General features: G+C 43.2%; 1 protein-coding gene across 1 annotated transcript in view; it reads right to left on the bottom strand.

Annotated features, from left to right (window-relative positions):
* Positions 1-26,600, bottom strand: part of si:dkeyp-72e1.9 (syntaxin-binding protein 4) — a 132,316-nt gene that overhangs the window by 83,277 nt on the left and 22,439 nt on the right. The window contains exons 2-5 of the mRNA XM_063059192.1: positions 18,039-18,112; positions 8,731-8,826; positions 4,113-4,182; positions 1,468-1,542 (exon numbers count right to left, since the gene is read on the bottom strand). Coding sequence (XP_062915262.1) covers positions 1,468-1,542; positions 4,113-4,182; positions 8,731-8,826; positions 18,039-18,112 — 315 coding nt within the window. The remainder of the gene's footprint in view (positions 1-1,467; positions 1,543-4,112; positions 4,183-8,730; positions 8,827-18,038; positions 18,113-26,600) is intronic.

The raw sequence follows: 26,600 nt of genomic DNA, 5'->3' as shown, positions 1-26,600 counted from the left end.
CTAATGGCATGAACATCGACTTCTCTAACTTCAGCTAATGCCCCACCTCCCCCTCGTACCCCATCTGTTACTTATTTTTATACACACATTCTTTCTCTCACTCTCCTTTTTCTCCCTCTGTCCCTCTGAATATACCCCTTGCCCATCCTCTGGGTTACCCCCCCCTTCTCTTTCTTCCCGGACCTCCTGTCCCATGATCCTCTCATATCCCTTTTGCCTATCACCTGTCCCGCTCTTGGCTCCATCCCTCCCCCTCCTGTCTTCTCCTATCATTTTGGATCTCCCCCTCCCTCTCCCCCTCCAACTTTCAAATCCCTTACTCACTCTTCCTTCAGTTAGTCCTGACGAAGGGTCTCGGCCTGAAACGTCGACTGCACCTCTTCCTAGAGATGCTGCCTGGCCTGCTGCGTTCACCAGCAACTTTTATGTGTGTTGCTTCTGTTTAGATGTTGCAATTTTGTTCATACTCACTATCATTCCTGACTGCAACTCAATTGTGTCTCTGCTGTTTCCATGGCAACAACAATTCTAACTGCTCTTTTAAATATAAGTAGTGATACAGTTAGGAGCTGTTTTTGAATACTTTGTCGTAAGATACTACAAACTAAACAATCTCTCAGTCCATCATTAAGCCCATTACTGAACTGACAATGCTCAGACAATCTCTTTAATTCAGCCATGTACACTGAAATGGACTCCCCTTTCTTTTGATTCCACTTATGAAACCTAAAGCATTTTGCAATTATGAATGGTTTTCATTCTAAATGTTCCTGCATTACTTTCATGATATCAGCAAAGCTCATTTCAGCTGGTTTGGTTGGAGAAGTGAAATTTATTAGCAATATATACACACTCAGAAAAACTGGCACTCGCTTTTCATTGGCTATTTCATTTGCTTCAAAACACTGCTTGATTTGTTCAGTACATAATATCCAGTTTCCTGTTGTGTAATCAAACACACCAATTTTTCTGGTGTAGCTAGCCATTTCTGCTCTTTTATTTGTTTATTATTATTATCACCCAGTACTTACTGTTTATAAACCCAGAATTCATACTTTCTTGTCTTTTTCAACTCAATCGTTTCTGTCTCCTTTCCACTGCGCTTCAAGAGGTAGGGAGTCATCTCGGATTTATTTAAAACTTACTCATCACCACTGCTATGTCTTGTAACTCCAAAATGTAAAAATTAATTGAAAGCTGAACAACAGAGGTGGGAGATAACTTGTGTTCGTTTGATTTTACTTTAACCGAGGCACACTCATATGACGTGGTACTGTTACTTCTTAAAAAAAAGAATGTTTATTCAGTCAATATATTTACAACATTACTGATATATTACTGATATGTCAAGCACACAACAGTCAGCACAACATTGTGGGCTGAAGGTCCTCTACCATCCTGCAATGCCCTGTGTTCTATAAAGAGACAACACATTAGATTACTGTCTAACGGCTTGGAGTTTCTTACCTTCCCTGTTCATCCCGTGCAATCATCAGCCTCATGTTATTGGATGAAGAGGCAGCTCGAAGGATTTCCACTGCACTAGAAATGAGAAAGGTTGATAAGTCCAGAAATGTCACCAAAACAGACTTTACATCCATAGTAATGTAATGGCTATAAGGAACTAAAGTTGAAGATTTACTCCCTGGTTTCAACAGCTCCCTGAAAACTAAAGAAAATAAGAAATAGGGGCCCTCAAACCTGCCCTGTTACACAATAAGATCAGGACTGGTCTTATTGTTAACTCCACCTGCAACTAACTTCCTGTTTGCTCCCCATTATCTTTAATTGTCCTATATTTCAAAAATCAGTCCATATCAGCCCTGAACATATTTAATGGTTCAGATTTCTGGAGTAGAAAAAGACATGTACAACAATAAAAAAAATCCTCATCTTGGTGTATCGATATTGGTTAATTATTGTCACACATGTCGACAAATAGTGAAAAACTGTTGTGGATGATCCTTTATTCTGAGACTCTGACAGAAGGTGGAACTTTTAAAGCACATCCTGGAAAGTTTTTTGATCAAATATGTGGATAATATCACCAGAGAAGAAAGGAGCCGAATCTTTGGAAATGTGATCTTTAAAAATACCATGCAAAAGTCTTAGGCACACATATCTTAGAGTGCCTAAGACTTTTGCACAGTGCTGTATTTGTCAACGTGGAGCGGAGAGTGAGTTTGTAAATCTGGCGGGAGCAAAGGATGTTGGGAATGGCGACGGTTGAGTGCCGCGGGAGGGGTGTGGGACAGGTGGCAGAGGAGTGCCAGGGCGGGAGATGGTGTAAGTGCAGGCACACCCTGCCCAGAGACACCAGGCAATGTCATATGATTCCAAACAATTAGTTTATTTATCATTACAGAGTATCGTTGATGCTTACCGTTCCTTTCCCTCTCCCTTCCCTTTTCCCAACCATGAGTCCCCTCTCCCTGACCCCTTCCCTCTCTCAGTCCACAACAGAAACCTGTATCAGAATCAGGTTTATAATCACTCGCAAATATAATTTCACTAGAATTCAGGAGAATGAGGGGTGACCTAATTGAAACCTATCGAACGGTGAAAGGCCTTGATAGAATGGACGTGGAGAGGTTGTTTCCGATGGCGGGAGAGTCTAAGACCAGAGGACACAGCCTCAGAATAGAGGGGTGTCCTTTTAGAATGGAGATGAGGAGGAAGTTCCTTAGCCAGAGAGTGGTGGGTCTGTGGAATTCTTTGCCACGGGCAGCTGTGGAGGCCAAGCCCTTATGTGTGTTTAAGGCAGAGGTTGATAGAATCTCGATTGGTCTGGGCGTGAAACGATAAGGGAAGAAGGCAGGAGATCGGGCCTGGGAGGAAAATTGGATCAACCATGATGAAATGACAGAGCAGATTTGATAGGTCAAGTGGCCTAATTCTGCTCCTATATCTTATGGGCTTATGGAAATTAGTTTTTTTGTGCAGCAGTACAGTGAAATACATAAAATTACTACAACACTCTGCAAAAGTCTTAGGCACCCTAGCTCTATATATGTACTTCAGACTTTTGCACAATCCAGTAACTCTATTAAGTAGAGGAAGTGTCAGTGGGGGAGCATTTCAGAAATAATGACCATAGCTCTAAATTTTAAAGCTACTAAGGATAATTAGGAAATTAAAGATCTGAATTGAATGAGGTACTTCTCAAAATGGTGGTGGAGGCAGGAACTCTCACAACACTTCAGAATTATTTAGCTGAACACCTGAAATGGCTGGAAAGCTGGAGAATGAGATTAGTATAGATTGGCACCCAATGACTATCATGAACACTGTGCACCGAAGGACTTGTTTCCATGGTATATAACTCTGCTTAATTGTCCTGGAAATGTCTTAACTAAACCCACCCCTTCAAGCCCATTTAGAATGTTATATCTTTCAATAACATCACCTCACATTCTTCTAGATTTCTAAGCGATGGCCCTGCTTGTTCAGTCTTTCTGTTATCAACTAAATAGGCCAAGGAAACTACAGCAAACTTTGCATTTCTGAGGTGGTGTTGCCTTACTCCTTGCTGGGCAGAGCTGCTTCAACATGAATGACTCACTTAAAGGTTCCTGGGCCCCATTTAGCAGAAGAATGTTGTCAAATGTTATTTAAAGCCTTGAGCCTCCACCATGGAGTCAGGTGAACCAAGGTTTAAATATATCTAAAAGTGGCCTTAAAAGGAATTTAGCCTGTGAGATGCTTATGGTTCTGCACTAGGAAAGCATCAGTTTTATCTTGCTCATGAGACTGATAGAGGGGATAATTACATTACTAGCAACTAACAAAGATTATTAAAACTTCTTGTTTTGAAATAGGTTTTGTTGTAAATAAACAATTTGAATTTTAGCAGTACAGATTAAAGGTGGTTTCTGGTAGCTTTAGACATAGATATAGTGAATCAAAATATGCTTTAGAAAATGAATGCATTCAAATGGTATTTTTTCTGTCCCTTTCTGGATATCCCAACAATTTTAAAACTATTGCAGTAAGTACTTAATACACACATGCACAGAGTATATAAATTTCATGTCTAATAGATTGGAGCAGAACGTTTAGCAGATAAAATTATGTAGAACAAAACAATTTTTTGTTTCTTTTGCCTACTGTACCTTTCATTGGTCACTCCCACCAGACTGTCACCATTAACTTCAAGAATCTGGTCTCCTGGTTGCAGACGACCTAAAAATTTAAGAGTAAGAGCATAAATTGTAGAATATTTAGAATGCATTCCAATTTATAGGCACCTTCAGAAGTTCATTATTAATCACTTGAAGATCATTTGGTCTTTGAACTCTGAGGAGAGATGGATAGAGCCAAAACTACTCATGAACCTGCACACTTCAATATCTAGGGATATGTTCTTAAAAGCTAGCAACCAACTTACTCAGAGGTATCAAGGAGAATGTGAGACATTAGACAACCATCATTTGATGACCAATCCTGAGACAGATGTATGTCATTTGTTGACCAATCCTGAGACAGATGTATGTCATTTGTTGACCAATCCTGAGACAGATGTGTGTCATTTGTTGACCAATCCTGAGGCAGATGTATGTTATTTGTTGACCAATCCTGAGACAGATGTTGGTCCTCTGATGAGTAATGTTGTTGTCTGGAGAGATACTTCCAGTAAGATGGCAGCAAGTGCAAACACAGCAGCCTCTCGAGGGCCAACCAAATATGCTATTTTCTTTGTACAGTTTGTTTTTTATGATACAAAGACAATTCTACTCCAAGAACTTTGAGCACTGCAGGGCTACTCCTCAATGAGCCACTCATTGATCAGAGCAGCTGGATTAGTGTCGGTGTCAGAGCCAGCCGGGGTACAATCCTAAGACTCTGTTGGACAGTGATAATGTAACTTGCCACAGGCCTGTTACCCTTGTCTGGTGGAAGGACAGATGACATAGGAGCTCTGTAGCCTCAGCTGTAACAAGAACTGGGCCTCAAGCCTCAGGCTTGCCTGCTGCTACAGAGCAGGTGAGAGATGCGTAAGCGTTTACAGTGTAGCGTCCGAGCTTGGCTGGGGCCTGACTCCTCCCATCAGTGCTGCCCTCTTGTGTTCATGCAGTGGAACGACAGGCTGGATTGCGTGCATCTGCTCACTGCTTGGAGACTGTACCACCAATTGCTAGACATTGCCGCTCAGGGTCTTGGGTGATACATATTTTTTTCGAGTGAACATGCTTCTTTTCTTGCTATTTTGAATGATATTACTCACTATTTTTGAATCTTTTCTTGCTATTTTGAATGTTTTGCACCTTAGCCCCAGGGGAATGCCGTCTCATTCAGCTGTATCTGCGTATGGCTTGAATGATAATTAAACTTAAACTTGATTTGAACTTGAACTTGAAACAGCATTCTGCTGCACCACCTGGTCCAAGTGGAGCTCTCAGGAGCATTGGCAACTGATCTGCCGGCAAAACTGTAGGCCAGAGCCTAACACTTTGAGACATTGGAGAGAACGATGCAATGTAATTTCAGGAATTTTTGCGCAGTGCCCTGACAGGGGAGAATTGTAGGCAGGACTCACACTTGGCGTGACCAGAATCAGCCTATGTGATTCCTCTGTCATGTTCGGTGTCAGCTCAGGCGATCTTTCCATCCAGTACGCTCAGGTATCCGAGAGGGGCAAGATGCAAGGCCGGGCTGCCCAGGGATCATGGCACAGTGGCATGACTATTAGAGTTTTTGCCTCACAGGGGCAGAGGCCAGGTTCAATCCTGACCTCAGGTCCTGTCTGTGTGGAGTTTGCACCTTTGCCCTGTGACTGCATGGGTTTACCCCCCCCCACACACCCCAAAGATGTACTTCTTGGTAGGTCCACTGGCCACTGTAAGTTGAGCCTAGTGTATTGTATAGGTGAGTGGTAGAACCTGGGAGGAACGGATGAGAATGGGGGGGGGGTGAACAAAGGAAATAAGATTAATGGAAATAGGTGGTTGATGGTTAGCGCAGACCCAGCGAACTGAGAGCCTGTTTCTGTGCTGTATCCCTCTACGACTTTATAGTCTGTGGTGTCCATGCAATCAGCAGAGGAATCCTTCTGCAGGTAAAGAGCCGGAAATATTTTTACAAGTTTATCCACTGAGATACAGTGCGGAACAGGCCCTTCCAGCCCTTCAGGCCATTCTGCCCAACTACCCCTGATTTAATCCTAGCCTAATCACAGAACAATTTACAATGACCAATGAACCTGTCAACCAGCTTCTGGGAGGAAACCCACACGGTCAACTGGAGAATGTACAAACTCCTTCCAGGAATTAAACCCGGGTCACTGGTACCGTAAAGCATTGTGCTGCCCACTTCAGTCCCAAAAGGACCCCTCAAACATATCTGGGATCTTTAACTCAATGAAACTCCAGGATATTCTTTGAGATCTTAGAGAAACACAGGGTAGGTATGCCATGAGCACATGCCTATAGAGGAAGATCACACTGAGGGTTAAATCCAGCATCCGTGTGTTCTGTGCAGGAACCTGAAGGTCAATTTTCAATAAATGAAAGAATCATTACTAAGCCTCCATCTTTCTTTTATACCTAGGGCCTCTTGCTCCCATTGATTATCACCATGTACTGAGGGCTTCGTGGGAATGGTCCAGGGCAGAAGGGCAATCAGAAAACAAAAATACTACAGGCACTAGAAATTATGAAATAAAATTAAATCCTGGAGTTACATCTGTGCCTATTTCTGATGAGAGGTCTCAGACCTGAATTATTAACTCTGTGTCTCTCCCTTCAGATGCTGCCTGACCTACTAAATATTATCGACGTGTAATCTATTTTAATTTCAGAATTACACTCAGACTCTTGGCCAAAGTGAGTATGTTGGGGGGAGGAAGAAGAGAATTAATTGATATTTGGTTCATTATTGTCACATTTCCGAAGGTACAGTGAAATATTATTGTTTACATGCCACCAGGCAGACCACACCATACACTTATGCAGTACAAAAGGAAATAAAACAATGCAGAAGATACAGTAGTTTCACAGTTATAGAAAAAGGGCAGTGCAGGTTGACTGAGAGATCAAACATATATTTTTATACCAGCAGGATTGACACAGGAGATTTTGCAGACGCTAGAATTCCAAAGCAACACACACAAAATACTGGAGGAACTCAGCAGGTCAGAGAAGCTCTCTTTGAGCCTGGTGGTATGTGTTTGCAAAGTATCAAGGATCCACTCTTCAAGAAGGGGGAGAGGCAGAAGAAAGGAAACTGTAGGCCAGTCAGTCTGACCTCAGTGGTTGGGAAGATGTTGGAGTCAATTATCAAGGCTGAGATCTCAGGGTACTTGGAGGCACATAATAAAATAAGTGTGGTTTCCTCAAGGGAAGATCTTGCAAGGGAAGAAATCTGTTGGTATTCTTTGAAGAAATAACAAGCAAGATAGACAAAGGAGAATCGGTTGATGTGTATCTGGTCTTTAGAAAGCCCTCGACAAAGTGCCACACATGAGGTTGCTTAACAAGCTACAAGCCCATGGTATTACAGGCGATATTCTAGCATGGATAAAGCAGTGTGGATTGGGAGGAGGCAAAGAGTGGGAATAAAGGGAGCCTTTTCTGACTGGCTGCCAGTGACTAGTGGTGATCCACAGGGGTCTGTGTTGGGACCAATTCTTTTTATTTTACTTATCAATGATTTGGATGATGCAACTGATGGCTTCATTGCAAAGTTTTCAGACTTACAAAGTATGCAGATAGGTGGAGGGGCAGGTTGTTCTGAGGAAGTAGAGAAGCTACCGAAGGACTTCGACAGATGAGGAGAATGGGCAAAAAAATGGCAGATGGAATACAGAGTCAGGAAGTGTATGGTCATGCACTTTGGCAGAAGAAATGAAAGGGTTGACTACTTTCTAAATGGAGAGAAAACACAAAAAACTGAGATGCAAAAGGATTTGGGAGTCCTTGTGCAGGATTCCCTAAAGGTTAATTTGCAGGTTGAGTCTTTGGTAAGGATGGCAAATGTGATATTTGCATTCATTTCAAGAAAACTAGAATATAAAAGCAAGGATGTTATGTTGAGACTTTATAAAGCACTGGTGTGGCCTCACTTGGAGTATTGTGAGCAAGTTTGAGTGCCTTATCTTAGAAAGGATGTGTTGAAACTGGAGAGGGTTTAAAGGAGGTTCATGAAAACAAGTCCAAGATCAAATGGCTTGTCATATGAAGAACAACTGATGGCTCTCGGCCTGATTTCACTAGAACTCAAAAGAATGAGGGGTGACCTCATTGAAACCTATTGAATGGTGAAAGGTCTTGATATAGTGGATGTTTAGAGTATGTTTCCTAAGGTGAGAGACCCGAAGACCAGAGGACATAGCCTCAGAATAGAGGGACGTCCTTTTAGAATGGAGATGAGGAGGAATGGGAGAGTGGTGAATCTGGAATTCTTTGCCACAGGCACTGTGGAGGCCAAGTTTTTATGTATATTCAAGACAGAAGTTGATAGATTCTTGATTGATCAGGGCATTAAGGGGTACGGAGAGAAGGCAGGAGATTGGGGCTGAGAGAAAAAATGGATCAGCCATGGTGAACTGGCAGACCAGACTCACTGGGCCAAATGGACTAATTCTACTTATGGTCCATCAGTGACAAGAATGGTAAAGAGAATTGATTTGTTACATAATTATAAATGTTTGCGAAAAATCATCCTGATCTTGCAGTATGGTGGAAGTGGAACAACAGATGAATAATAAGAACTGTCAATGAAAGCATCACTCACCATCAACTGAAGCAAGACCACCAGGCAGAATCCGCTTCACATACAGACCGTGTTCCTCTCCAGTCAGCTCCTTCACTCCTCCAATAACCTTAATTCCTGCAAAGACATTTTAATCATCTTCAAACAATCAGCGTTGTGATTTCTTCTGTGTCCATAGTCATAGAGTCATAGAACACTACAGCACAGAAATAAGCCCTCTGGTTCTTCTAGTCTGTGCCAAAGTGTTATTCTGCCTAGTCCCGTCAGCCCACATATTGAGAGGACTACAACGTTTAATATCTAAGAGTAACTACTGAACTGTTCTTGAGATGATTTGGCTTGATTGGATTTTTTTGTAGCATCAGCAATTTCAATTTGCAAATAAGGATACAAACACCTTCAACAAATTCTCATAGACTTCCAGTCATGCAACGTTGCTCTGGAATACCAGCATCTGCAGAGTCTCTGGTGTTGATCTTGCTGCTCCTATGTTTTTCTTGTCTCCTGTGCTGAACTGAGGCAATGGCCTGCAGTCAACGGGCTCCTGCATTGGCTGTGACTGGCTTTGTGGCTGTGAACTCACTTCCATGAACTTCAGTTCTGATTTTACTTGCTTACTTTTATTGTTTCATGATTTGTTTTTTTTTCCGCGCAGACTTATCTCCTTACAGTATTTATATAGTATATATATTTTGATATCATATGTGGTTGGTAAGTTGATGGAGAAGATCCTGAGAGGCAGGATTTATGAACATTTGGAGAGGCATAATATGATTTGGAATAGTCAACACGGCTTTTTCAAGGGCAGGTTGTGTCTTACGAGCCTGATTGAATTTTTTGAGGATGTGACTAAACGCATTGATGAAGGTAGAGCAGCAGATGTAGTCTATATGGATTTCAGCAAGGCATTTGATAAGGTACCCCATGCAAGGCTTATTGAGAAAGTAAGGGTGCATGGGATCCAAGGGGACATTGCTTTGTGGATCCAGAACTGGCTTGCCCACAGAAGGCAAACAGTGGTTGTAGACAGGTCATATTCTGCATGGAGGTCAGTGACCAGTGGTGTGCCTCAGGGATCTGTTCTGGGACCCCTTCTCTTTGTGATTTTTATAAATGACCTGGATGAGGAAGTGGAGGGATGGGTTAGTAAGTTTGCTGATGACACAAAGGTTGGGGGTGTTGTGGATAGTGTGGAGGGCTGTCAGAAGTTACAGCAGGACATTGATAGGATGCAAAACTGGGCTGAGAAATGGCAGATGGAGTTCAACCCAGATAAGTGTGAGGTGGTTCATCTTGGTAGATCAAATATGATGGCAGAATATAGTATTAATGGTAAGACTCTTGGCAGTGTGGAGGATCAGAGGGATCTTGGGGTCCGAGTCCATAGGACACTCAAAGCTGCTACGCAGTTTGGCTCTGTGGTTAAGAAGGCATACGGTGCATTGGCCTTCATCAACCATGGGACTGAGTTTAAGAGCTGAGAGGTAATGTTACAGCTATATAGGACCCTGGTTAGGCCCCACTTGGAGTACTGTGCTCATTTCTGGTCACTTCACTACAGGAAGGATGTGGAAACTATAGAAAGGGTGCAGAGGAGATTTACAAGGATGTTGCCTGAATTGGGGAGCATGCCTTATGAGAATAGGTTGACTGAACTCAGCCTTTTCTCCTTGGAGCATCTATTAGAGGTGTATAAGATGATGACAGGCATTGATCATTGGATAGTCGGAGGTTTTTTTCCCAGGGCTGAAATGGCTAATTTGAGAGGGCACAGTTTTAAAGTGCTTGGAAGTAGGTACAGAGGAGATGTCAAGAGCAAGTTTTTTGATGCAGAGAGTGGTGAGTGTGTGGAACGGGCATATGGCAATGGTGGCGGTGGCAGATACGATAGGGTCTTTTAAGAGACTCCTGGATAGGTACATGGAGCTTAGAAAAATAGAGGGCAATGGGTAACCCCAGGTAATTTCTAAAGTACATGGTTTGGTACAGCTTTGTGGGCCAAAGGGCCTGTATTGTGCTGTAGGTTTTCTATGTTTCTCATACGTTTACTTTGAACTTTGAAACTTTGAACTGCCTACTTGTCCACCTGACCCTTATATTTATCAAAGCTAATCCCATCCGCTTACATTTGGTCTGTAGCCTCTATACTTTGGCAATTCAAGCACTTACCTGGATGCCTTTTCAATGTTGTGAGATTACCTCCCTTAGCCACCCCTTCAGGGAGTGTGCTCCAGATTCTGAACACTTCCTGGGTGAAAAAAATCCACCTTCAAACCCCCTCTCAATCTCCTAGCTCTCAACTTAAACCTCTTGTCTTAGACACCCCACCAAGAGAACAGGATTCGTACTATTTGCTCTACCTATCTCCCTTATAGTTTTGTATATCTCTGTCAGGTCACCTCTGGGTCTCCTCTACTCCATGATAAACAAGCCCAGCCTCTTCAGGTATTCCTTGTAGTTGAACTGCTCCAGTGCAGGCAACATCATTGTAAGTCGCCTATGTCCCCTCTCCAGTGTAATCACATCCTTTCCATGGAGATATTCATCATTAATTCCACAGGCTGATCCAGCATTTAATTGTCCATCCCTAACTGCTGTTGGCGTGTGGCCAAGTGGTTAAGGCATCGGTCTAGTGATCTGAAGGTTGCTAGTTCAAGCCTCATCTGAGGCAGCAGGTTGTGTCCTTGAGAAAGGCACTTAACCACACATTGCTCTGCGACGACACCGGAGCCAAGCTGTATGGGTCCTAATGCCCTTCCCTTGGACAACAGCAGTGACGTGGAGAGGGGAGACTTGCAGCATGGGCAACTGCTGGTCTTCCATACAACCTTGCCCAGGCCTGCGCCCTGGAAACCTTCCAAGGTGCAAATCCATGATCTCATGAAACTAACGGATGCCTATATATAATTGCATAATTGCTGTTGAGAAAGTGATGAGCTGCCTTGGACAGTTGGAGCTCTTGATGCGAGGGTATACCCACAATGCTGTCCAGGGTTTTGACCCAGCGATGATAACGGGATGGCAGTATATATTAGTCATAATATAACGACTAGCATTGGCACACACACTGAAATGTGCTACTTTTCATCACATCAAACCAATAAAGTTTGTGCGGGGCAGCTCGCATTTGTCGCCATGCTTCCAGCACCAACGAGGCATGCCCACCACGTGATAAGCCTAACCATACATCCTTGGAACATGGAGGAAGCTGGAGCACTTGGACAAAACCCCTCGGTCATGTGCAGGATTAACGGTGGCTTGGAGGGGAGGGGGCAGATTCCGGGGGGAAATCAGAACTGCAATCAGGTGTCGTCTGTCCAATTACTCCTGAAGTTATAGAATCATAGAGCAGGACAGCACAGAAACAGGCACTTTGGCCCATATTGTCTGTTCCAAACTGTTACCCTGCCTCGTCCCATCAACCCGCACCCGGACCAGGGCCCTCCATACCTCCCCCATCCATGTACCTATCCCAACTTCTTTTAAATCTTGTAATCCAACCTATATCCACGACTGCAGCTTGTTTTGTACTCACACCACCCTCTGAGTGAAGAACTTCCCACGTGAGGGAGAGAGAAAGAGAGAGAGAGAGAGCAAAAGAGAGAGAGAAAGTGAGCAAGAGAGGGAGGGAGGGGGAGAGAGAGATTGCGGATATTGTAGAAGTCTGTCGTAGGTTACAACATGACATTTATATGCTGCAGATCTGGGCTGAGAAGTGGTAGATTCAGTTCAATCCAGAGAAATGGGAAATGACACACTTTGGAATGCCAAACTTGAAGACAGAGTAGAAGATTTCTGACAGGATTCTGAACAGTGTGGAGGAAGAGGGGAATCTTGGAGTCCACATCCATAGATCCCTCAACATTACTGTGCAGGTTGATAGGGTGGATAAGAAGGTGTGTGGCGTGTTGGCCTTCGTTATTCCATGGATTGAGTTTAAGAACCATGAGATGGTATTGCAGATCTATAAAATTCTGGTTAGACCACACTTGGAGTACTATGTTCAGTTCTGGTGAACTCATTGTAGGAAGGATGTGGAAGCTTTAGAGAGGGTGCAGAGTAGATTTACCAGGATTCTGCTTGGATTGGAGAGCTTGTCTTAATAGGATAGGTTGAACGAGGTTTGGCTTTTCTCCTTGAAGTGAAGGAGGATGCGGGAGGGAAGGGTTAGATTGATCTTGAAGTAGGTTAAAAGTTTGGCACACCATCATAGGCTGAAGGGCCAGTATTGTTCTCTACTGTTCTATGTCTGAACATGCTTCAGGCTGTAAAATGTGCTCTACAAATGTATCACACTTGAGTCCTGAATTATCTACCCTGCAGGGCAGGTCTAATGAAAAAAATGTAAACTTCCATAATGACACGATGATGGATTCAAGGATAATTAGGTCCTGTAGAAATTATTCTGATGTCACCTTCATCCGGGGGAACATTTGAACAAGTGAATAGTTGCTCGGACAAGTAAATTTTTTCCATGGAAACAGATTTCAAGAGCACAATGTTTGCATAAGTGGCTGCAGAGCCATCTGTGGGTTAACAAAGGCATCGTTAGGAACACAGACAGGAACATTGGAGTATTATAAAAACCATCCAAATGTAAAGGCAAGTGATGTGCGTCTTAATGTCGAAAGGGCACATGGTGAGACTAAGCCAAACTGCCCAGCTGATCAGGGAGAGGATTAGTAAAGATTTAATCATAAAGAGTTTAACCAATTGAAACAACCTGACTCTCACAAACAGGGAGAGGTCATAGATTCAGTTTGTAGCTGCCATCCTGGTGTAAAAAGGAGGTTGTGCAAATGGTCGGAGGCAGTAATGACTTCTTCCCTAGTTATACACGATCTTTCCTAACATGCTTTGCTGCAAGTCATTCCAAAGGAGGACCGCTTTCTCCGAGCCCTCTCCCCTCTAGTTGTAAACACTGACAGATAAATTCTCTCTTTACCATGTCCTTTCCCGACAGTATCCCTGTTTAAAAGCACAGATGTTAGAGGTCATAAACACAAGAGATTCTGCAGATGCTGGAAATCTTCAGCAAGGCACACAAAATGCTTGAGGGACTCAGCAGGTCAGGCAGCATCTATGGAGGGGAATAAAGAGTCGATGTTTTGGGCCGAGAACCTCATTCAGGACTGGAAAAGAAGGGAACAGAAGCCAGAATAGATTGATAGATACTTTATTGATCCCAAATGAATTACAGTGTCACAGTAGCATTACAAGTGCACAGATATACAAATATTAGAAGAGAAGTAAGAGTAAATAAAAAAATAAGTTACCTCAAACAGTCTAACAGGAGGGGATCATCACTTTCCCAGATACAGGTTGACTCATAGAGCCTAATGGCTGAGGGTAAAATTACCTCATATAGCACTCTTTGGAGCAGCACAGTTGTCTTGGTCTATTACTAAAAGTGCTCCTCTCTTCAGCCAAGGTGGCATGCAGAGGGTGAGAAACATTGTCCAGAATTGCCAGGATTTTCCATAGGGTCCTTTGTTCTACCACAGCCTCCAGTGTGTCCAGTTTGCCTCCTTAACAGAACCAGCCTTTCTAATCAGTATATTAAGCCTGTTGGCATCACCCGTACTGATGCCAGTTCCCCAGCACATCACCACGTAGAAGGTTGTGCTGGTGGCAACGGGGTGGTAGAACATGTGAAGGAGAGGCCTGCATACCGCAATAGGAGGGTGGGTGGAGGGGTAGGAGCACAAGCTGGCAGGTGATGGATGAGGCAAAGTGAAGGGGAAGGTGGTGGGTGGGTGGGGGAGGGGAAATGAAGTAAGAAATTAGAGGTCAGAGGTTGAGATGGCATACCGATAGCCACCCGTGGTTTCCTTGGCAATGGTTCAGTAGAGCGCCCAAGATGAGAGATTTTAAATGGTCTTTCTGCATTAGGTTCGACTGCTGTGGTTTGCTGAGTGACGTCGCTTGATGTGTGGCTCCCAGCGTTAGAATAGATGCAGGTCTTTGGGCCCTGATGTTTAACCTGCTGTGGGCAGCAGAATGGTATGGAGAGTTGTTAACTCATACAGGACTTCAGAGGCCTGCACTATTTTGGCCTGTGCCTCATTTAAATCCTAACAGCTCACTGCCTGGAAATGTTAGAGGCAGCTCATTCCCATTTTAACCTACTTTATTTATCACAGTTCCAATTCTTGTCTCCATTGCTCTTTGAAATTTAGCTCTGGTGTCGCTGCCAATCTTCCTCCAGCAGCTGCCTCCCACCCTAACACTTCCTTTCCCTCTTCCTGCTCCATCTGCTGTCCCGATGACGGGTCTCGGCCCGAAACATCCTCTCCACAGGTGCAGACTGACCAGCTGAGTTCCTCCAGCACTTTGTGTGTGTCTTCCCATTTATTGTTTGTTTCTTTTCTCTCCCTTTGTCTCCCTCCATCTATCATTCATTTGCACCAGCCTTCCAACTCTCATATAAACGTATAAAATGATGAAAGGGATAGATGAGATAGAGGCAGGAAAATTGTCTCCACTGGTAGGTGAGACTAGAACTAGGGGACATAGCCTCAAGATTCGGGGGACTAAATTTAGGACGGAGATGAGGAGGAACTGCTTTTCCCAGAGGGTGGTGAATCTGTGGAATTCTCTGCCCAATCCCAATGAAGCAGTGGAGGCTACCTCAGTAAACATATTTAAGACAAGGTTGGATAGATTTTTGCATAGTAGGGGAATTAAGGGTTACGGGGAAAAGGCAGCTAGGTGGAGATGAGTCCATGGTCAGATCAGCCACGATCTTATTGAATAGCAAAGCAGGCTCGACGGGCCAGAAGACCTACTCCTGCTCCTATTTCTTATGTTCTTATGTTCCATCCCAACTTGGCACTACCCACTGGTTCAAGGGCCTGATGGTTGAGGGGTGCTAACTTCTATACAGTACCTCCTTCCTGATAGCAGCAGTGAGAAGACAGCATGTGGGGACCCTTCATGATGGAAGCTGCTTTCCTATGACAGTGCTCCATGTAGATTGTGCTCAATGGTGGGGAGAGCCTTATCTGTAACGTACTGGGCCATACCCACTACCCTCTGTAGGATTTTATTGTAACTTCTCTGCACCATGATCCTCTGGCCAAGGAAAGTAAGTGTTTGTTACCATTTTGTGGAAAACTGTCAGGCCTGCAGAGTTCCAGTCTGCTAACTGAACTCAAGGGACAATATTTTAATTCAATAACTTTACTAAACCTGTCTAAACATTGCTTGCTGCTGCAGGGTACAACGCGTACACGCGGGACTGTGTTAAAACAGGGAGGAAGGAGACAGAATTTTATTGTGGGGTGGGAATCATCACTGGCAAGTTTATTATAGTGTCCTGCTGTGATGGGGATTAAATCATTTAGATAAACACATTGCAACAAGAAGGGTGCCCTCCAAGAGGAGGAAGGTAATAGAAATGAACGAGAGAATGTAGCAGGGCTTAATCCAAATGCCTCCCAAACAACTGTCACAGAATTAATTTATTTGCTCTTCATGCTCCTCTGAATCAAAACCAGTCACAGACAAGGCAAGACAACATCAGCTCACCCTCCATCTGTTTTTTTTATTAACTGTCCATACTAGTTATAATTATGCTCTGATCTCATGTTTTAAGCAAACAACAGATTCAATTCTTTCAAATGGTCGGTTTTGTTTTCTCTGTAGTAAACTCTGGTTATTGTAAGCAGATGAATTTTTTGACCATAAAAAAATAGTTCCCTTGTTCCAGTGAGTCTGTACTGGTAAGGCACAATCTTTGGTTTCTTCCTTTATTTGTAACAAGTTGTGAGGTGTCCAGACAATGAGGGTCCACTGTAGGCTGTGTTTTATTAAGAGAAACAATTGGGCAGGCGAGGCCTGTACTCACTGGAGTTCAGAACAGCAGTGAGCAAGGACCTAACTAAAAAAATCGTCATGAGAGGCTTTAACAAAAAATGGAGAGGAGGTTTCTCTTTGTGGGAGAATTTAAAACTAAGGGTCACTGTTTTAAAATGAGGACAGAGATTTTTTTTTGTTTGTCTCTTTCTCAATGGATAGTGGAAGTAGAGTTTTTAAATATCTTTAGGGCAGAGTTAGATAGATTTGTAGTAAGCAAAGGGGTGAAAAGTTACCACAGAAGGAGGGGAAGATGTATTTGAATGATAATTGACTCATAGGGAATGGGGGAGGAGCCTAGCCATGCTTCTAGTTTATATATTTGCATATTCATTTCCTGTTTTTCTTGTCTTCAATGATCATCAACTCAACTCCCCAGCTCTGGGTTAGAAAGGGGAGAAATTTATTTATGGCATTGTTCAGTGTCTTCCATTAGGTGTCTGAGAGTTTTACTTTAGTACAGGATTACAATCACTCACAAGGCCCACGTGATCACAAAACCTGTCATCATCGAGGTTACCTGCGAATAAATCCATGGTCGTTTTCAGAATGTGAACAGTGATTGTGGAGCCAACCTTCAACGGGAAGTCAGGCCTTGGGAAACAATAGCTACCACTTACAACCTCAACGTGGCAAAAATCTTCCAAGGATTAACGAACTGAAAGTTGATGTCAGTACAGTAAGTACTGGCAACATGATCAAAAGTTTCATCAGTGGAGTATATTTTAAGCAGTGTCTAAAGGGGTAAAGAGAGGTGGAGAGATTAAGGCCTTTGGCAGTTGATGGCATGGTCACTAATTCTGGAGCAATTAGGTTTGTGATGAGCGAGGAAGCTGATCAAATGTGTCTGCATTTCCCAGAGGGTTGCAGAGGAGGGGAGGTTATTCATGGAATATTTCAGCCTGTGCTGTAATAGGAAAACCATATAAACAAAACAGAATACAGAGTTGAGACTTCAACAAGGTGACATCAAGAAGCACAAAGAATAAGCTTACAAACACAAGAGATTCTACAGATGCTGGAAATCCAGAGCAACACACACAAAACACTTGAGGAACTCAGCAGGTCAGGCAGCACCTATGGAAATTGATAAACGGTTGACATCTCGGGCCAAGACCCTTCTTCAACACTGGAAGGGAAGGGGGAGGATGCCATAATAAAAAGGTGAGGGGAAGAGGAGGAAGATAGCTAAAAGGTGATAGGTGAAGCCAGGTAGGTAGGAAAGATAAAGGGTGGAAGAGGAAGGAATCTGATAGGAGAGGAGAGTGGGACAGAAGAGAAAGGGAAATAGGATGGAACCTAGGGGAAGGTGATAGGTAGGTAAGGAGAAGAGGTAAGAGGGGAATAGATGAAGATGAAAGGAGAAGGAAAAAAATACTGGAAGGAGATACATTTATTAATAAGAAGAATTCTAACACATCATGTGATTAAAAATTCTCTTCCCCATTTGTACATATAATGAGGTCACTCACCTAGTCCATTTTCACAGTCTGTAAAGTCTACGCAGTGTACTCTCCGGTCTACCCCATAGGGGCCCAGTACTGTCCTGGAACAGAAGACACAAGCCAAAACTGAGTCCATATTCAGAGGCCACCTTATTTTGAGGCTAAGCAGGATAAATTCCCAGAAGCCATGAAGTGGCGTCAATGTAGAAAAATTGTAACTTCAGATTTAACAGGGTATAGAGTCATAGAACATTACGGCACAGAAACAGGCCCTTTGGCCTCCCTAGTCTATGCCGAACTATTAATCTGCCTAGCCCTATCGATCTGTGGGATACTGGGCTTTCAAAACTAAATCAATTGCAAACAATTAGATCCTCCACCTTTCTACCCAGAATACAATTCCATAGTGGTTATAATTCAAGATTACTTTGTTGGCTACACACCTCTACCTCATTTAGCCTCAGGGTGAGTTTTGAGGAAGGAGCATGCTGTGTTTTGTAACTCCAGAAACTAAGCAAGTGACAAACACAGGAACCCGGGGATAACATGTCTACTTCATTTTACTTCAGTGAGGCATGGACGTATGACATGGTGGTCTATTGACATATGCCATTCACATACTTTTACACATAACCTGTAATGAATTATGTAAGCAAACATAGAAAGATTAATCAAACAATACATTTACAATATCACTCAAAGATTACTGATATATTAAATATAAAAACACAGCACATCCTTTGATCTGTGTGACCACAAACAATAGAGCATAATATACTGAGCAAAACATTACTGACAGGCTACAGAACTGGGAACCTGGTATAAATTCCTACCTTCATCACTGCTGTCCACTCTGTGTTAAGAGAACTCAGCTGTCTCTCTCACAGAAATCAAACAATTAAGATGGCCTCATCGTCACGGGTAGAGTGAGATACCGAGGCAACATGATGGGTGAGGTGGGACGGGCAGTGTGACTACCCTGAGCTGATATCAGACATCCTACCCTGCAAAAACTCATTTCAGGGAGGTAGCACCCCCACTCCCCCCCCCAACAACACCATATCTCCCCCACCCCCGCCCGCCAACCTCCAAGGGTGTATGTAATCACAGGAATTCTGCAGATGCTGGAAATTGAAGCAACACACATCAAAGTTGCTGGTGAACGCAGCAGGCCAGGCAGCATCTCTAGGAAGAGGTACAGTCGACATTTCAGGCCGAGACCCTTCGTCAGTTCTGATGAAGGGTCTCGGCCTGAAACATCGACTGTACCTCTTCCTAGAGATGCTGCCTGGCCTGCTGTGTTCACCAGCAACATGCAGCAAATGTGACCTTAAAATATGTGCTTATATTATATTATATTATCATGTTTATTCTATTACAACTTCAAGCAAGTCTACAGGGAGCTTGGCCTCATCACGTGGGACATCAATAGCGTAGCTCCCTAGCAGCTAGCCAGCTAATTTAAATAACGTTAGCTATGTTAATGAACAGATGACACCTATTAAACTCACCTCAACATGTCTTTTACATTTTAACCCACCATGGGCAATAGAAAAGTCACTGTTGCAAACAGTGCAGCCAGCAACACTGTCATTATTTTTGAGGTCGACTGTAAAGCCGCCCACAGAGAAAACTGATAGGTCTACTTAGCAGGGGTCCCCAACATTTTTTGCACCGCAGACCGGTTTAATATTGACAATATTCTTGCGGACCGGCCGACCGGTGGGAGGGGGGGATGTTAATCACGACCGGAATATAGATGATAAGTCAATAGCATCATAACATTTTAAGTAACATTCGGATATTAAACACACAGCGCATATTTTCCCCGTATGAACATATAAAATCATTGCAACACACCAATATTGCTGAATCAGTGCGAGCCCTGGGCTTGTTTTCCTACAACAACACGGTCCCATCGAGGGGTGAGGGGAGACAGCGATACTCAAAGGGGGTTCCTTATGTCCAGTCTATTCCGCAATTTAGTTTTCCTTGCATTCATTGCAGAAAACTCCGCTTCGCAGCGATATGATGTTGGATGGAAGCAACGTTTTCAGTGCTTTCGTGGCTATCTCAGGATATTCAGCCTTGACTTTGATCCAGAATGCTGGCAGAGATGTTATGTCAAACAAACTTTTCAGCCCGTCATCATTTACAAGCTTGAGGAGTTGATCTCCTTGCCGCGCTGACACGGATGACGAGCGGGTCATGACCTCACGTGCGTTCAAGCTCAACAGTGCGTGACAGGGAATGAGGAAAGGTGCAAATGACTCATATCGTTTCATATCGCCAAATCATATTGTTTCCTCACGGCCCGGTAGTTGGGGACCACTCTTAGCACGAAGAGAGACCAATCAGGATGCTCGCTCTCCCTCTCCCTCTCAAAAAAATCTATTTCCGGGATATTGTACATAATTTCCGGGCGTCAGGGAGCCACTATTGATATGCGGGAGACTCCCGGATCTTCTGGAAGAGGTGGGATGTCTGTGATATGTACTCTGAGCCTCAGTCTGGTCTACACAGTGAGCTAGTTGGGGGCTCTGGGCCTCAGCCTGGCCTACACCGTGAGTGGGGAGCTCTGGGCCTCAGTCTGGCCTACACAGTGAGTGGGGAGCTCTGGGCCTCAGCCTGGCCTACACAGTGAGTAGGGGCCATTGCTGGGATCTGGCAGCACCTTGGGCACATGTTATCAGACCACCCAGATCCTCCAGTCTCTCTCATCAATGGGAAGGAAGCTGCTTGAGAAGGGGGTAGTTAGGCACGTTCCTGCACTGTTACTATCCTTCTGGTAAAGGATTTTGTTGCTAGGTGCACACTATTATCATATTAATGTTCATTGAAAGGGTTGTTGTTCAAGTGTTTCTTAACATCCTCTGAAATATACTGCTAGTATAATGATTTTTGGGCAGCACAGTGGTGTAGAGGTTATCACCACACTTTACAGTAAAAGTGACCCAGGTTCAATTCCCACCACTGCCTGTAAGGAGTTTGTACGTTCTCCCCATGACTGCATGGGTTTCCACCAAGCGCTCCAGATACCTCCCACAATCTAAAGAAAGACCTACTGATTGGTAGGTTAACTGGTCATTGTATATTGTCCTGTAATAGGCTAGGATTAAATCAGGGGATTGCTGGGTGGCGTGGTTCGAAAGGCTGGAAGGTCCTGTTCCACGTTGTATCTCAATGAATTAATTTTCCAACTTTTATTACCTGCAGGCTCTCCCCAGGCTTTGAACACCTGATATATGGACACACCATACAAGCTCTCTCTTACCACAGATGCTGCCCGTCCTGCTGAACGTTCTGTTTTATTACATTCGATTGAAGAGTGCTAAATAAATGTGGACTGGAGCAGCATGGTTGCACAGCGGTTGGCGAAGCACTGTTACAGCGCCAGTGATCCAGGTTCAATTCCGCCACCATCTCTAAGGTTTTTGTACGTTCTCCCTGTGACTGGTTTCCTCCAGGTGCTCTACATTCCGAAAATATACAGATTAGTAGGTTAACTCATCACATTGTAATTGGGAGGCGCTGGCTCATTGATTACCGCACTGTATAAATAAGTAAATAAATCTTCACTTTTACATGCACTGGCCTCATGTTATCATTATTCTGTGAGTGTACGCACATGTAGTATTGCAGAGCAAAAGCCCTTTGATATTATGGAGATTTGTATAGAACTGGAAGTTTAAAACAAATGTGAATTATACAGCATACAAACTGGCCTTCAGTCCACTGAGTTTACTTCACCATTAGATACCCGTTTACACTGACCACTTCTTATTGGCCCCCTCATTCCAGTCAACTGCCCCCAGATCTGGCCACTCACTTATACGACAGGGGCGATTCACAGTGTACAAACCCACACGTTTGGAATGTGAGGGGAAAGTAGTCACAGGAAGAACATACAAACTCTGCACAGACACTATCTGAAGTCGGGATTGGACCCAGGCCATTAGAGTTGTGAAGCAGTTTCTCTAATAGCTACGCCACCGTGTCACCATGTTTGCCCGAATTTTGCAGAATGCTTTGTTTCTGTATTAATTTACTATCCATAGCACAGGAGGGAATCTTCCATGAATGTATGCATTCACACATAACACAGCAAGCCACTTTCTCTCCTCCCCACCCTCTGAGATATTCACACACTTTCATTCCGATTTCTTGTTCATCTTGTATTTAATTGCTCTGTCTTCAGTCTTTGTCTTCAATATCCTGACCGTTTCCCCCCTATCTTTGCCCCTTAAGACACAAATTAAAATGTACCTCTTTCACAAAACCATCAATTGCCCTAATACCTCTTTCAGTTGTTTGTGCTCAATGTTTTGGATGTTAAAACTCAAGTCAAGTGCCTTAGAAGATTTTAGTAGATTCTATTTGCACACATTAAGTGTTCAAAAGAGAAGCCGTTGTTTTCTCAGGGTTTGACATCCTGCTGGGAGTTGATTTCACAAAAAGTGGTTTAATTTATTAAATTGACATGTCCTTATTCACTGATAGCCTTGACAATGACCATGAGCACTGTTGCCAATGGTGATGTGAAAACGAGCCAACTCCACACAGACACGGCTGGTTGGGATTGAACTTGGGTCACTGGAGTTGGTCAGAAGCACTCTGTCCCCTGCGCCATGATACCATCCACAAAGGGTGGGACAGCAATGCAGGTGAATTTCATAGAAACATAGAAACAGAAAACCTACGGCTCAATACAGGCCCTTCAGCCCACAAAGCTGTGCCAAACACGTACTTACTTTAGAAGCTACCTAGGGTTATGCATAACCCTCTAATTTTCTAAGCTCCATGCACCTATCCAGGAGTCTCTTAACAGTCCCTATCATATCTGCCTCCCCCATCATCACTGGCAGCCCATTCCATACACTCACCACTCTCTGTGTAAAGACTTACCCCTGACATCTCCTCTGTACCTACTTCCAAGCACCTTAAAACTGTGCCCTCTTGTGTTAGCCATTTCAGCCCTGGGAAAAGCCTCTGACTATCCACACGATCAATGCCTCTCATCATCTTATCTCATCCTCCGTTGCTCCAAGGAGAAAAGGCCAAGTTCACTCAACTTATTCTCATAAGGCATGCTCCCCAATTCAGGCAACATCCTTGTAAATATCCTCTGCTCCCTTTCTATAGTTTCCACATACTTCCTGTAGTGAGGTGACCAGAACTGAGCACAGTACTCCAAGTGGGGTCTGACCAGGGTCCTACATAGCTGTAACATTACCTCTCGGCTATTGAACTCAATCCCACAGTTGATGAAGGCCAATGCTCCGTATGCCTTCTTAACCACAGAGTCAACCTGAGCAGCAGCTTTGAGTGTCCGATGGACTCAGACCCCAAGATCCCTCTGATCCTCCACACTGCCAATGGTCTTACCATTAATACTATATTCTACCATCATACTTGACCTACCAAAATGAACCACGTTACACTTATCTGGGATGAACTCCATCTGCCACTTCTCAGCCCAGTTTTGCATCCTATTAATGTCCTGCTGTAACCTCTGACAGCCCTCCACACTATCCACAACACCCCCAACCTTTGTGTCACAGCAAACTTACTAACCCATCCCTCCACTTCCTATCCAGGTCATTTATAAAAATCACGAAGAGAAGGAGTACCAGAACAGATCCCTGAGGCACACCACAGGTCACCAACCTCCAAGCAGAATATGACTGTCTACAACCACTATTTGCCTTCTTGTAGAATGCCTTGGGATTTTCCTTAATCCTGTTCGCCAAGACCTTCTCATTGCCCCTGCTGGGTCTCCTAATTTCATTTTTCAGCTCCTTCCTGCTAGCCGTATAATTTTCTAGACCTCTATCATTACCTAGTTTTTTGAACCTTTCGTAAGCTTTTCTTTTCTTCTTGACTAGATTTTCAAAAGCCTTTGTACACCATGGTTCCTGTACCCTACCATCCTTTCCCTGTCTCATTAGAACGTACCGTGCGGAACACCATGCAAATATCCCTTGAACATTTGCCATATTTCTGCCATACATTTCTCTGAGAGCATCCCTTCCCAGTTTAAGATTCCAACTTCCTGCCTGATAGCCTCATATTTCCCCTTAAACACTTTCCTAACGTGTTTGTTCCTATCCCTCTCCAATGCTATGGTAAAGAAGATAGAATTGTGATCACTATCTCCAAAATGCTCTCCGACTGAGAGACCTGACACCTGACCAGGTTCATTTCCCAATACCAGATCAAGTACATCTTCTCCTCTTGTAGGCTTATCTACATATTGTGTCAGGAAACCTTCCTGAACACACCTAACAAACTCCACTCCATCTAAACCCCTTGCTCTAGGGAGATACCGATCAATATTTGGGAAATTAAAATCTCCGACCATGACAACCCTGTTATTATTACACCTTTCCAGAATCTGCCTCCCTATCTGCCCCTCAATGTCCCTGTTACTATTGGTTGTTCTATAAAAAACAACCAGTAGAATTATTGACCCTTTCCTGTCCCTAACTTCCACCCACCAAGACCCAGTAGACAATCCCTCCATGATCCTCCTTTTCTGCAGCCATGACACTATCTCTGATCAGCAGCGCCACACCCCCACCTCTTTTGCCTCCCTCCCTGTCTTTTCTGAAGCATCTAAAGCCTGGCACTCTAAGTAACCATTCCTGTCCTTGAGCCATCCAAGTCTCTGTAATGGCCACAACATCATAGCTCCAAGTACTGATGCACACTCTAAGCTCATCCGCTTTGTTCATGATACTCCTCGCATTAAAATAGACACATCTCAAACCATCGTTCTGAGCGCATCTCTTCTCTATCATCTGCCTATTCTCCCTCTCATACTGCCAACAAGGTTTCTCTATTTGTGAGCCAACTGTCCCTTCCTCCGTCTCAATGAACGTAAAACGAATCTGGGGCAATCACAATGCTTGCAAATTTTCTTCCACGGCCTCCATTTGTCTAATGTGCTGATGGTTTTTGTGTAAATAACTTTCACTGCGGTAAATTTTCAGTTGTGTATGAACTGCATGTGGAGTTCTTCAGCTAAGTAGGCCCTAATGAAAGGTCTCGACCCAGGAACACTGACTGCTTATTCCCCTCCATAGAAGCTGCCTGACTCGCTTGCCGATTTCCTCCAGTAGCCTCTGCATCTGCAATAGCTCTTGGAGTTTATAAGTAGGTTCCAGACCTTGTAGAGCCATGTGCTAGAAACCATCTTTAGATAGGCAACAAATTATCTTAACTTATACGATATACTTTCTACTGTTTATTATGAATAAAGTGTATTTATTTTTTGCCAATAATGCATAAAGATATTCACAATAATTTTCAGTATTAACAAATGCTGTGATACAACAGGGTTGGAGGTAGTAAGAGTCTGCACATCCCTTCGTCTGCCGGGTTTCTGTGTCCGTTTAATTCTTCAATTCTTTGCATTATACAAAAATCTGGCAGAGTTCCCATGGGAAAACTATCAAGACACAATAGCAGAGGTAGAAAGTGAACAACACATCGATGGAGGAGCTCCAAAAAAGCTGAAAACCATTTCATTGACCATCAAAGTCAAACTAAAAATTTATTATCAAAGTACACACAGTACATGTTGCCACATACAACTCTGAGTTTCATTTTCTTGCAGGCATTTACAGAAAAATAAAGAATTAGAATAAAATTTATGGGAAAATAAATACATGAACAATATTGGCAGGCAAACAATGTGCAACAGAAGGCAAATTGTGGAAATAAAAAAATAAATAATACTGAACATTTTTTTCCTTCATTTCACCTTTCTTTTATTGGTTCAGTGTGCACTCTTTTTACAGTCACCATTAAATACAATAGTAATTATTGCCCACGTAAAAAATGTTCTTTAGACAAAAGGGCCTGATGTTTCTATGGATTCATCCTAGATTTGGCAACAACATTCATCCAAGACTGAACACCAGGAGCAGGAGAGCGAGGACCTCCAACCTTCAATTCCACCTTTGGCATCAGTTTAAAATTCTTCAAGTTGGAAGTCTGACCATGAAATCCAGATTGTGTTAATCACCATGGTACGCTTCACCACCAGGTTCAGGAAAAGTTGTTACCTCTCAACCATCAGGCTCTCGAACCAGTAGGATAACCACTCAACTTTACTGACTGTTCCCACAACCTATGGACTCTTCATCTCACTTTTAAGGACTCTTCATCTCATGTTCTTAATATTTATTGTTTATATATTTATTATTATTACTTTCTTTATTTTTGTATTTGCAGTTTGTTGTCTTTTGCACACTGATTGTTTGCCCTGTTGGTGCGATCTTTCATAGGCTCTATTATTGAGTATGTCCACAAGAAAATGGATCTCAGAGTTGTATATGGGGACTTATGAGTACTTGGCTAACAAATTTTCTTCGAACTTCTGCTGATGGTACTTGCTTGTGGAGTTTAAAGGAGGCATTAATTTGTAACTTTTTCCAATTGCCAGGACACTTATAAAACTTTTAATATTAAAAAAACTGAATAATTGAATACCATATATCAACAAACCCTTCTGTGTAACTGTTAGAGATTTTCAGTTATTTTAAGTTCTAGGTTTCTCACAAATACAAGACTGATGATGCCTCC

Source organism: Mobula hypostoma, chromosome 9 (genome assembly GCF_963921235.1).
Source record: "Mobula hypostoma chromosome 9, sMobHyp1.1, whole genome shotgun sequence".
NCBI classification, from domain to species: domain Eukaryota; kingdom Metazoa; phylum Chordata; class Chondrichthyes; order Myliobatiformes; family Myliobatidae; genus Mobula; species Mobula hypostoma.
Note: the sequence above shows the minus strand (reverse complement) of the source record. Positions and strands in the feature narration are given on the sequence as shown.